The sequence below is a fragment of the Malus domestica genome, chromosome 07 (genome assembly GCF_042453785.1).
Source record: "Malus domestica chromosome 07, GDT2T_hap1".
Lineage (NCBI taxonomy): Eukaryota > Viridiplantae > Streptophyta > Magnoliopsida > Rosales > Rosaceae > Malus > Malus domestica.
This window is the reverse complement of record NC_091667.1, coordinates 6,809,324-6,821,760: the sequence shown is the minus strand read 5'-3', so window position 1 is coordinate 6,821,760 and position 12,437 is coordinate 6,809,324. Positions and strand designations below refer to the sequence as shown.

At 34.7% G+C, this 12,437-nt stretch overlaps 1 protein-coding gene across 1 annotated transcript; it reads right to left on the bottom strand.

Moving 5' to 3' along the window:
- Nucleotides 1-582: 582 nt before the first annotated feature.
- Nucleotides 583-6,907, bottom strand: LOC103438860 (NAC domain containing protein 50-like). The gene is made up of 4 exons (XM_008377399.4): nt 6,419-6,907; nt 5,904-6,187; nt 4,809-5,606; nt 583-1,503 (listed from the first exon to the last, which is right to left on the bottom strand). The coding sequence occupies exons 1-4, from the start codon at nt 6,660-6,662 to the stop codon at nt 865-867; spliced, it is 1,965 nt and encodes a 654-aa protein (XP_008375621.3). The 5' UTR covers nt 6,663-6,907; the 3' UTR covers nt 583-864.
- Between the last annotated feature and the right edge of the window lie 5,530 nt (nt 6,908-12,437).

Genomic DNA, 12,437 nt, shown 5'->3' with positions numbered 1-12,437 from the left:
TCATGAATATCGATAAAATTTAAAAAAATCTAGCATCAAACTGTGTAGAATTCTACGAAAGTATCATTTAACTCCTTTCTTTTGTGCTAAAGTACATAACTAAAAATCCATAAAATTATATGAAGTTTATAATAATCTGTAAAAGTTCACTATATCTGTGAAAGTTTTTCAATTTAAAAACTCAACAGAAGTCCATACAAATCTTGATACACTACACCACCCCCTTTTAACCAAGGAACATCGAACATTGGCATGATTCTTACTAAAAATGGTTCCGATGCGTAATTTTATGTCATCGAAATTGAGTTTTTCATTGCTGCATAAAAGAGAGTACAAAGAGCTTGTGGGAGCCAGATGGGGGTCTGTAAAATAACCTCCAAGAACGAAGGAAAAAGAGCGCCTAAACCATCTTGCTCAACAATTACAATCAATTATCATTCTCCAATCACTTTCAATGAAGGGAGATAACCAAAGTGGTTCCCTGAAACTGATGCATTTGCTCACTAGTCCTCTGGGAATTGCAGTCCCAGCATTCAAGTAACCACTGTCTAAGCAATTACTTTGGTTAACTAACAAAGGCAATAAGCTCGAACATTATAATAATTAGGGTCTAAAACTGCCGATTTCGATGACAGGTACAACACAGTTCAGCTTGCTACCGGTACAGCAAACTTCCTACACGGTTACAACATCGTTCGATTAACAACAGAGACAGCTCTTACTCTAATAGAGAAAACATAGACAGCTCTTACTCTAATAGAGAAAACATACTCACTGTAGATAGTTCAACGAGGCCCATAAGGGGCAGATAACTCATACAACGAACACTATGGAGTACATACCACTACGAATCCACTAGGCGACTCAGACCTTCTTCTTCAAATCCTCGTTCTCCTTGTTTAGGAGATCAATTCGGGCTTGAAGAATGTTGATCATGGCTTGGGCACTCATCATTTCAAACTTCAATGTCTCCCTCTCAATTGAGATTTTGTGGATCTCAGTTTGTAAAGTCTCTATGTATTTCAAGCAGCTGGTAGGCACAGAAGATTCCATCAAAGCAGCATTGAGTTCAGGAGGAGGTGCTGGGGTAGTGTCTTTGGGTTCAAGGGATTCTAACAGCTGATACTCCACCAGTGCAGATAGAAAATTTCTGGTAGTCGTCATCGATGCCTCAGTTGACGCTGTTGTTGTTGTAGATGAGCAAGGGTCATGTGTCATCCCACTTGAAATCTCAGAAGCATTTGAATGGTTAGAATTTGAGTCGTTATGCCGCCTTCTTTTATACTGGCGTAGTTGCCCAGGTTGTCGATTAAACAAAGTTAGCAGGGGTTGCGCATCATCTGGACCTGGTGACGGATAGTCATCTAATCTCTCTTCTCTATTAACCACACATGTCATAGGATAATCGTCAGTTTTCTCTGTCTTGCATGGTGGTAAAACAGTTCGATTCTCCGCTGGAAGTTCAGGAACAACAACAATAGCCTTGCTGATTGCCTGAGTATTCTGAAATGCGCAACCAAGATAAAGCAAATTGTGGATATAAGGAGAATTGAAAATACAAAGAAAAAAATGAAAGAAGCTACGACAGGCAATCTAAAGTATCGAATATGATGAACAAAGACAATATAAATGGGAATGCCTCAAACAGGTCAGCTTGGTTGTTCACAATATACCATGATGTCAACTTTGATTGTTTACAGTAGCACGTCACCGTCTACTTCTTTAAGTGTATATTCACTTACATAAGTTCCATGACATGCGGTTGATATTATGCATATAAAACGTAGCAACAATGATAATAGACATGCGGTTGACAGTATGCATACAAAACGTAGCAATAATCATAATAACATGTAAATCTAAATCTAAATTGCACAACCATGGATAGTTTCAGCATATATTTAGAATTAAAACCTCGAGTATGAAAATAAGAAATTGAGATATTTATGATGATTCACGAGTCAAGAAATACAGTTACAATCCCCAACACAAGACCGATGCTGCAGCCTACACTAATAAGAGAACAACTTTTTTGGCAGTGATAAAAAGAAGGCCTTAGATGTATGGTCAGGTAGTTTGGTTCTATGAAAGGCGTATGCGTCTTTCATTTCAGATTTTTTGAATCCATGGTTTCAATATACAAAATGGTCAAAAAGAGTCATCTGTAGCACCAGTTCCCGAAAGTAGCACTGCAAACAAGTAGCTTTTTAATATCAAATTTATGTATCTTGGTTTCATTTTAGCTAGACTTTAAAGAGTGGTTGTGATTTATATTATCCCAAGATTTCTAGGTGTTACAAACATACGTATGGCAGATTACAAATATACGGCAGGTCAACAGACTACGCAATAAAACAAAACTCAAGGCACATTTAACTACCATGTTATAAAATCTACCTTTTAATAATTTACTTTCTTTTTAAGCAGTTCTATCTGTTATTTTTATCTACAAGATAACTCTTGCATGTAACAACTATCAATTAATACTAGCAAAACGGCCATACTAAAACCCAAACGTAAAGCATTGGTGGGGGATAATGGTGAAACTTCATTAGAAGACTGAGAACCATGTTACTCATTCAAATTAATATCTGGATTCTGGAGTATAATGAAATCCTGATGTTTCTACTCATTGCAAGGGGCCAATGACAACCATTAAAATATTCTTTTAAACTCCAGAATGATCTATAAATTAACCTGAACAACGCCTATAGCTCTGCAAATCTCTGTAATAAAAAGAAAAGGAGAGCACAAATAATGGAAACACTGTCGTCATGACTTGCCTACTTCAGTTTCATAATTTTTCTATAGGGTTTTGTTATTATCCAGATCCTAGGCTTTTCTTCAGGTCTAGCTCTCCCCTAGTTTAACCATTTTTCTTATGCAAAACACAACCCTTTTTTTTTATTGGAACAGAAAAACATAGACTGGCAAGTCTCGTATATATAAAGAGGGTGAGAAGGGAGAGAGAGCCAGTTAAACTAGTATAACAGTGACCTAAATAATCACCTGGTTAAGTTCCTTTGTGTACCAATCATAAGTTGACTTCGGTGTTAACTGGAATAATTGTTTGAAATGACAAGAAAATCTTAGGGACTGCAAAACTTGAATGCTTACTATTTAACCTGCTTAGGGATCAAGAAGGTAAATTGTTTTGCAAAAGCCTCGTATATCCCCCACTTATGGTAAAAGATCATTAACAAACATATCATGACAACCAACAAAATCCACTTTCGTCACATTTGAACCTAAATCATTGTTACCATTTGGACGCTTCAAGACTTCTCCTTCACCACCTGGTCTTTCAAACAATTCTCCATGTCACTATAATCGTTTTTTTATCACCTTAAACAAGAAAAGTTGTCAACTTTCTTGTAAAACCTTATCTCAAATTTCAACAATTGAATACCTTATCTCAAACTTCAACAATTGAATACCTTATCTCAAACTTCAACAAATGAACCTTCCAATTGTGCAGATGGTCTCTACAGACCAAGCAACATCACTGCTCTTTATCCTAACTCTCATAAAATACAACAAAATAAACAGGTACTTAGCTTCTTTCTCAAGGTACTTCATCATGGCTCATCAAAACTTTGAGAAACAAGTACTTTATGTGGCGCCTTATCACATGAGCCACTGATCTACAACAAAACCTTGATAACAAAGAAAGGTTCTTTATCACATAAGCCACTGATATCAACTATTCCACCGTCTGGCATCCTTTTCTCAAGGTAATTTATCCCTAATCTCAAAAGTCATCCTATGCAACCTCAAGAGGGTCCACCATATTTTCTATGTATCCTCAGAGACACCAGTTTCAGGCCACATGTTAATAGAACAGAATGATTCTCCGAGCCACATGTTCACTGAAACACAATTCATTTATAGCCTAGAGGAAAAATGTCAAGGTCAAACAGTTTAAAACAGTGCTGGATTATTAGACCATACAATATAATAGAAAACCCCTATTGCATAATTGTAAGACATTCTCAGAAACGACATGTTCTAATCCAAAATCAAGGACAAAGAAGACACACCGTCCTTTCAAAAGTACCTTGTCATTATAATGTCATCCACCAGTCAATGCAGACCTCCTTTCACATAGGGAAGGCTCCTTAAATTGTCTTTCAAAGGTTGATTTCAACAATTATGCATACTTTTTAGTTTATAAGCATATCATGATGACACCTATATATAAGCATATCATGATGACACCTACAAACTGGTAATGCACAGATGATAGAGATACAGAGGGTCATATGCTATCATCCAAAATATGTAGTCACTAATTTATGCAGACCTCTACAAAGAATGAAAGAGTATATGGAAGAAAAAGAAAATGGTTTGAATTAGAAAATTCCAACCCACCAGAAGATTGAAAGTTATGTTGGTGATCAGTGAGTTCAGTCCACAAAACAAAAACAAAGAAAACTCACATGTCCAAGAATACAGTATACATACTCGCCGTTGGTGCATATTGGATGTTATGCGAGGAATCCTTACTTTATTATTTCTCATGATTCATCAGATATTTGTTAATACCTAGAGATGATGAATTACCCCAAATGCCTCAATAATGGACCTTAAGGTGCATGCTTCACTAGTTTGCTTGGATCCTTTGATTAGGTTATTCTAAAAAATGTTGTCGTATAATGGGACACAATCATCACGATATTAACTAATAAGAAAGTGGGGAAACCATTATTTGCATTATGGATGAGCAAATCCAGCCTATACGATAATAAAGAACAAAACTTTATGTGAATAGATTTAAGGATATAGATAAATAAACTGAAAGCACAAACCTGCTCAATATTATTTTCTGTACTGGGCACACTGTGACCATTTCCTGCAGTACAAGTTTCGTGACAGTCACCTTCATTAGTAGTTCCATTGTCATCTACTACAATTATAGCGCCATGACCAATTCCTTCAACAACATTTCCTTCGACAGAAATGCCATGACCATTTTCTTCGACAGAAGTGCGATGACCACTTCCTTCGACAGAAGTGCCGTGACCATTTCTTTCAACAGAAGTGTCACAACCACGTCCTTCGACAGAAGTGCTGTGACCACTCCCTTTGACAGAAGTTCCATGACCAGTTCTTTCAACGGAAGTTCCATGAGCAATTCCTTCCATGGAAGTTCCATGACCATTTCCTTCAACGGAAGTTCCACGACCATTTTCTCCATTATATGCAGCGTGACCATTTCCTCCAATAGATACAGCATGCCCATTTCCTCCAATATGTGCAGCATGTCCATTTCCTCCAGTATATGCAGCATGTCCATTTCCTCTAATGTATGCAGAAAGTCCATTTTGTTCACTACGAGCAGCATGTACCTTTTGTTCACTACCAGCAGCATGTACCTTTTGTTCATTACCAGCAGCATAATCATTTTGTTCAGTACATGCAGCATGACCATTTCCTACCACAAATGCATCACGACTAACTACAGCTACAGTCCGGGTCTCTTGTCCAGGAACCAAAGTTAACTTATCATCATCGTCCCACTCCTCCTCAACAAAAGGCGCATACCGATGCCCGTTTGGTGGTCCTATATTGCTTTTGTGAAATACTCGACATAGCACAAACGCATCCTCCAGCAGCCAAAGCAAAAGGAAACAACAAAAATAATAAATCAGTCTCCAGATGATTGCAAAACCCAACACTTAAAAATAATAGTCCGATGCTTTTGTAAAATGTAGATAATGATCTCAGTATTTCACATTATTGTAACACACCATAACCAAGTTAAGCAGTTCACCAAAATCAACTATTCAGCTCATATGCGAAAACTTTCCGCAATCATCAAACAAAAAATAGCATAAGTGCAAAACCAGCATTTCTCTCATTTCCTAGTGATTAGCTCATTAAACATAAGTGCAAAACCTCACCTGAATGGCACCGAGCCCAGCCTTCTCAAAAACTTCATCAACAAGTCTGTACTCATGCATAACCCAATTGGTCCTTTTCCCATCTGGAGCTCGGCCGCTATGGAACACCAAGGTTTTCTTCATCCCCACGACGATATCGTTGTGCTTGACGGGCCGGTCATTTCCGGTGGCCTTCCAGTACCCTTGGTTGGTAGCCCTGTTCATCCTTGCCCCATTTCCATACTTCCTATCCAATGCACTGAAAAAGTAGTACTCCTGGTCCCTGCTCTTCAAGCTCGACTTGTCTAAAAACACCCATTTAAAATTAGACAAAATTACAACCCTTAATCTAAAAAAGCCCAAAATTATCCAGCGATATCTCAGCCGAGAAATCAGGCACATACATAATACGGCGAGTTCCCTTATAAAACAAAAACATTAAGCAAAAAAAAAAAAAAAAAAGAACAACAAAAATTAAGAAACCCAGCCACGAAAAATGAAGAAAAATCGAGAAAATCGGAGATGTGGGTATTTACCAGCGAGGTCCCAGGGCTCGCTCTTGTAGATGTCGACCTCAGAGATCGCGTTAAATTTGAAGGGTTTGCGACAGACCTTGCGCTTGAGGTAGTAAATGACGAGTTCCTCGTCTGTTGGGTGGAACCTAAAGCCGGGAGCGAGGGCAGTCGGGGCCGGTGGCAGTGTCGGCGGCACTAAGGGGGCGGCTACGGCGACGTCGGCGGCGGCTGATGCTATTATCTGAAGGTCCGCTTCTCGACCCATGAGTCCGAAAAGCTGAGAGAAGGGGAGAGATTGTGTGGTTGATAGGACGGAGTCTTCTGGTGGAGGGAAAAAGCAAAGGTAGGGGCTTGATTGGTGGTGAAGAAATGATGGGAATGCCTTAGATTACAAGAAACTGTTTTGTATTTTCGATTAAATTTTTATTGTGATCTGCTGCTGCTGTTGTTGCTGTTGGTGCTGTTCCTTTTATTTGTGTCATGCTTTTGCCTTCGGGGTTTGGGTGGAGTGAGAAATGGGAGAAAATGAAGCCTACTTATACCACAAGCACCGCAGGTTGGAAATATCAGCATAATAATAAAAGTCATATAAATATTATTCCACTCTTTTGAATTATTTTTCATTTTCATTTATTTCATTTTGTTTTGTTTTGGAGTGTCAAAGGAAAAGTTTTAAGAATTTGGTGATTTTTTTCCAAGTTTGAGCCTACTTTTTTTTTTTAAATATTAAATTAAATCGGATTCATACGAAGCTCTTAGGGTTAGCCCAAGTGGTCAGAGTGAGGGTGAGGGTAATGGGTTACGACTAGAATTCTGAAAACAAACACATTCATATGAGTGAGAGCTAGTGAGTTTCAAAAGAATAATATTATTTGTTTTGATTTATTTAGAAACTAATGTAATGTAATAGTGAAAGTCGGTATTGTACAATATACGTTATTTTACGTTAGTAATAATAGACGTTTAATAAGAGAATGAGGGAGCTAATCTGCTTGCTTGTGCAGGCGAGGACCGCTTGGCCAAGGAGCGCCAAAAGGGCTTTGTTTAGCAAAGTAGTTACCAGTAGGTGCTGGGTATATTTTTCTTCAAATTTTTAAAAAGTCATTATTCTTTCTAGAGTGCACTGTCAAACTATCATATGAGATAGTAGTTGCGGCTAATTTTGTGCATTTCTTGTTTATGCTTGAAAAAATAGTTTTAATTTATATATATTGACCTCAATCATATGAAATATACAACATATATTTTTGAACAATACTTGACTACTCAAAGATGAGTAGAAATTCCTACTCAAAATTTCTCAAAATTGTTCGTTGTCAATTTATAGAAATTCATGTTTATAAGCAGAACCGTTCATATTATAAATTACCCTATAAAGATCGCATAAGCAAAAATTCATTTAAAACTAAGGTCGTTTAGTCATCAAACTGTTTAAAAACAAATGAACGGTATTGAAAAAAGCATTACGAACCGTCTATGTATTTGCTACAATAGATTAACTAAACGACCTTAATTTTAATGTATTTTTTGTGGAGATGATATTTACAGTGTGATTTATAGTATAAACGGTTTTGATCATAATCACAAAGCTCTGTAATTAAAACACTAAGAATTTTAAGTAAGAATTCATACTCATCCTTCAGCAGCCAAATACTATTCTATATTTCTCTTTTTATGTCATAGAAGAAAACTACAACACAAACTCTTAAAAGTCAGCATAACTCGACAAGTCAATTATGTCATGTGAATTAAGTGTCACAACAAATTTAGTAACAATTTATTTCATATCTATATGGATGCCAAATAAATATTTCTATATATGAAAATTTAATGCTATAATTGATTTTTAATTTTAATTGTAAAAGCTAAAAAATTGTGTGCTTTAATTTTTTTTTTTTAAAACAAACGATAGTATATATACTAAGCCTTATAATGAGCTTACCATAATAATGTAGTTCAACTTTGCCTTTTGTGAGAATCAAACCTAAGACCTCTCACTTACAAGTAAAGAGGAATACTAGTAGACCGAATAACTAAGTAGCCGTCACTGTATTTTAAATTGACAAATTCTACCTTCATTTTTTCTAATTTTGTTTTTTAAAGGAATAACTCAATTTTTTTTGACATTTTTCTTTGCAATGTAATTAGGGGAAAAAAAAGCTGAGACTTAAAAGCGACGCAACTAACTAGTCTTCGTTTTTAAGGGAAAAACAAAACAAAAACCATCCATGACACTCGTCCATTTGGCACCAGATGCCTTCATAGAAATCTGTGTCAGTTACCCAACCTTATGCACATATTCAAAGTTAAAAAAATAATTTCAGATTTTCAAAGAATTAGTTCTTAATCATCCTCGTAAAATAATTACGTATATTTTTTCCTTAAAAGAAATAATTCTTACTCAAATTATGGCAAGGAATCTAACACTTTAATCCTTATATGGAAACTAATCCCAAATAGAAAATGGTCAAAAGTTGCTGGATATGCTTTGAAAGATGCATGTATGCTAATTAATTATCAAATTAATTTACTTGTTTTACCAAAAAAAAAAATTTAAATATCCTCTAAACAATGAATTTATTAAATATCAGAATCCAAAGGTGGAAGGAACACCTGGATTGTCCAATTTTTCATATTACACATAAAAATGGATAGTGTTATTCACACATTTAGTTTTACTTTTTACACACTTTTGTTAATTTGTTATCATTGATTTTCTTCAATTCATTTGATCTGATTGGCATAAATTGAACATAATATGTGAAAAGTAAGAATTAGTGCGTATATAGCATGACCATATTTTTTACATAAAAGTAAAAAAAAAAAAAATTTTACTAATTAAATTTTCCAAGGGAGCAGAAAATTAAAAAATGGTACAAAAAAAAAATAATTTATAGAAAAAGATAGAGTGAAGCAGACGTTATCATGATTTACTTCACCTACAAGGCAAGTAAAAGCTTGACCAACTTTAGTCAATGCAGCTGCAGAATAATAATAACCCTAATTGGTTTTTGGAATTTCCATGTTTCCAACGACAAATTAAAGCCATCATATTTTTTATATTAATTACAACCCTAATTGGGTCTAGGCAATGAAGTTAATATTTGTTTTCTTTTTCTTTTTTCTTTTTTTTTATTGAACTTTTTGTGTTTTTTTTTTTTTTTGTTTTTTTTTTTTTTGTTTTGGGGTTTTTTTGGGCCATGAGCCTAATTGGGCCTTGGCCTTGCACAACTACTGATGCTTATCGTTTTTTTACTATTTATTAATTAATAAAAAAAATGAGTTTTACATTGAATTGTTTGGAAAGGTATTTTGAATTTTCGCGATATCATTATCAAGAGTATCCGTTCGATTGTAGGAGATGACAATCATATTAGTTTTTGAGCTTTTAACTGGGCCATGGATAAGCCCCTTAGCTTATCGATTTTCATAATTTTGATTGGTGTAATGTACTTCGTGAATTGTCCTGATAAATATAATTTTTCTTTTCAACTGACTACATCTTAAATATTTCAAATCATTCTCTTTCTCTTTAGTGTAGATAGTGTAAAACATCGTTTGTACTAAAAAACAAAGGTCTCTTGGTCCCTTATAGTTCACAATGTGATTAGTTAGGAACTGGAATATCACCAAGATTCAGAATTTAGTTTTTCCAATACTTATTGGTGTTATTAAAAAAATGTCCCTTTGCCCATAAATTGAAATTCTTATGAGAGTTCCCCTTGTAAGAATTGATCTTAGAGAAGTAGATAAAGCTTGGAAGCTCTGTTTTCCACCTAAGATTAAAATCTTTGTGTGGCTTCTTCTGCGGAAGAAGACATCATTTTATGCGTTGGTGGATAGGCCACAACCGCTTTGCTAAAGGGGTTCTAAATTAGGATCTAAGATCCTTCTTAAAGTTATTAACAATGCTATTTCCATTCTTTAGCATTGTCACACCTTGGTGGACAAGAAGATTGCTTGTCTATGATATTTTCTTTTGTCATATTTATCGGGAAGCCAACTGTGTAGTGGATGAGTTGGTGGATGTGAGACGCTCTTCTTTTAGTAAGCTTATTTGAATGCACACCCTTCCTAATGAGGTGGGATCAGCATGACTGTGAGACGATTTTAGTGTAGGTTGCCTAAGAGGCTTCTCCTTGTAATTTGTATTTTCTTGTAAAAAATGTACAAAAGAAAAATGAAAATCAAGCTGACATAATAAATTCAAGGTGCAATTAGATATGGATCCAAAAAATCAACATGGTTATTAGGTTAAGTCGAGTATTATCTTTTCTCTAGTTTTATTTATTTTATACTTTTTTTATATTTTTTTAAAATAATAGAGATAAATTAAAATATTTGAATTTCATGCATCTTCTAGTCCATTAAATATACTTAATATCTTATAGCAAAAACCTAATATACTAACACAAATCTATTTGCAGAATATACGACCCTAACTCAAGTAACAAATATATGAATGTATATTATACCTATAAGCGACATATGAAACCAAACTAAAAGATTCAAAAAAAATATATACTTACATTCAAAACACATTAATATGTGATACATGTCGATTAAAAAATAATCTTTCATATAGGTAGCTAAATACAATTGACCTATGATATAGTTTAATTATAAAAATTAAAATTAAAATTTATAAATGGAGTTTAGAGTAGGAAGAAGAACAACAAATAACAAAATAAAAAAAGAAATAAGAGGAAATAATTAAATAGATAATTAGAAGGAAAATTAAATTTTGTAATAAATCTTATCATTAAAGAAGTAATTATTGATAGTAAAATATACTAACACAAGGGATTGGACCTATTTAAATATTGGTGATTTTGTGAAAAATCAATAAAAAGTTACAATATTAACAATAGATCAATAATATTTATGTTAATTATAAATAGGTTAATCATGTATTGTGATACTTAAATGCATTTAAAATAAATAAAATTTACAAAATATGCCACTACAGCTCGCATCCACTTTAACTAACACTCAATTTCTCATAGTTTTATATTTGGAATAAGTCAATACAAATCAGACACTGCAATGCAGTGTCGGTTTCCTGATTCTATTTTTTCCTAGTTCTGTTTTTTACATTTGGATTCGGACACTGCATTGCAGTGTCCATTTTCTGGTTCTGTTTTTCACTTTTGTATTCAAACTCCTAATTCTATTTTTGCCATCACTCACACGTCTCCTACACTTCACACCTCACGCTACTCCTGATTTTTACATTTATATTCAGATATTGTAATGTAGTGTCCTTTTCTTGGCTATGTTTTTTATATTTAGATTCAGACACTGTAATGCAGTGTCCATTTCCTGGTTCTATTTTTTTTACATTTGGATACGGACACTACAATACAGTGTTCGTTTCCTGGTTCTGTTTTTTTTTTTTTTTTTTTTTTTTACATCTAGATTCGGACATTGCAATGTCCATTTCCTAGTTCTGTTTTTTACATTTAGATTCGGACATTGCATTGCAGTGTCCGTTTCCTGGTTCCTTTTTTTTTTTTTTTTTTTTTAGTTGAGTAGATTCCTCCATGTAAACAAATGGTGAGAGAGAGTGATAGAATATACATGTTCGAACTATTTATAGGATTAAGTCATCTCAAGATCAGTTACGTAGGAATAGAAATTCAACGGCCAAAGCCTCTTCCCTGGCCTCTCTTCCCCCTCAACTCCTATTTCTCCCTCACACCCCCACACCCCACCGTTGTTAACAACCCAATTCAATTGCAGGTCATTTGTGCTCTAAGTCTAATTTATTTTTTCGCTATCCTTACTGTTTTAGTTTGTTATTTGTTGTCTCTTTCTTCTTCTTCATCTTTGAGATTTCTCTCTCTATAATTGTTCCATAGTTATGAAAAAGATCTCTGCAACTAGAAGACATTGGTTTGCACGACCCCTCTTTTTGTTGTTTCGTTAGCATCATATGAGATTTGATGGTCAAGGGATTTGCAATTGAGGGATGCAGCGGTACTGGGGCTGATTTTTTAGAGGGTAAGGTATTGTGGGTTGGGTGGGTTGTGGCGGTGTT

What these genes read in the sequence shown, in the direction of transcription:
- LOC103438860 (XM_008377399.4), bottom strand. Translation starts at nt 6,662, where the DNA reads ATGGGTCGAGAAGCGGACCTTCAGATAATAGCATCAGCCGCCGCCGAC. An exon ending in CGAGCCCTGGGACCTCGCTG is followed by an intron (nt 6,188 to 6,418) that starts GTAAATACCCAC and finishes GGGTGTTTTTAG; the next exon opens with ACAAGTCGAGCTTGAAGAGC. An exon ending in CAGAAAATAATATTGAGCAG is followed by an intron (nt 1,504 to 4,808) that starts GTTTGTGCTTTC and finishes TGCGCATTTCAG; the next exon opens with AATACTCAGGCAATCAGCAA.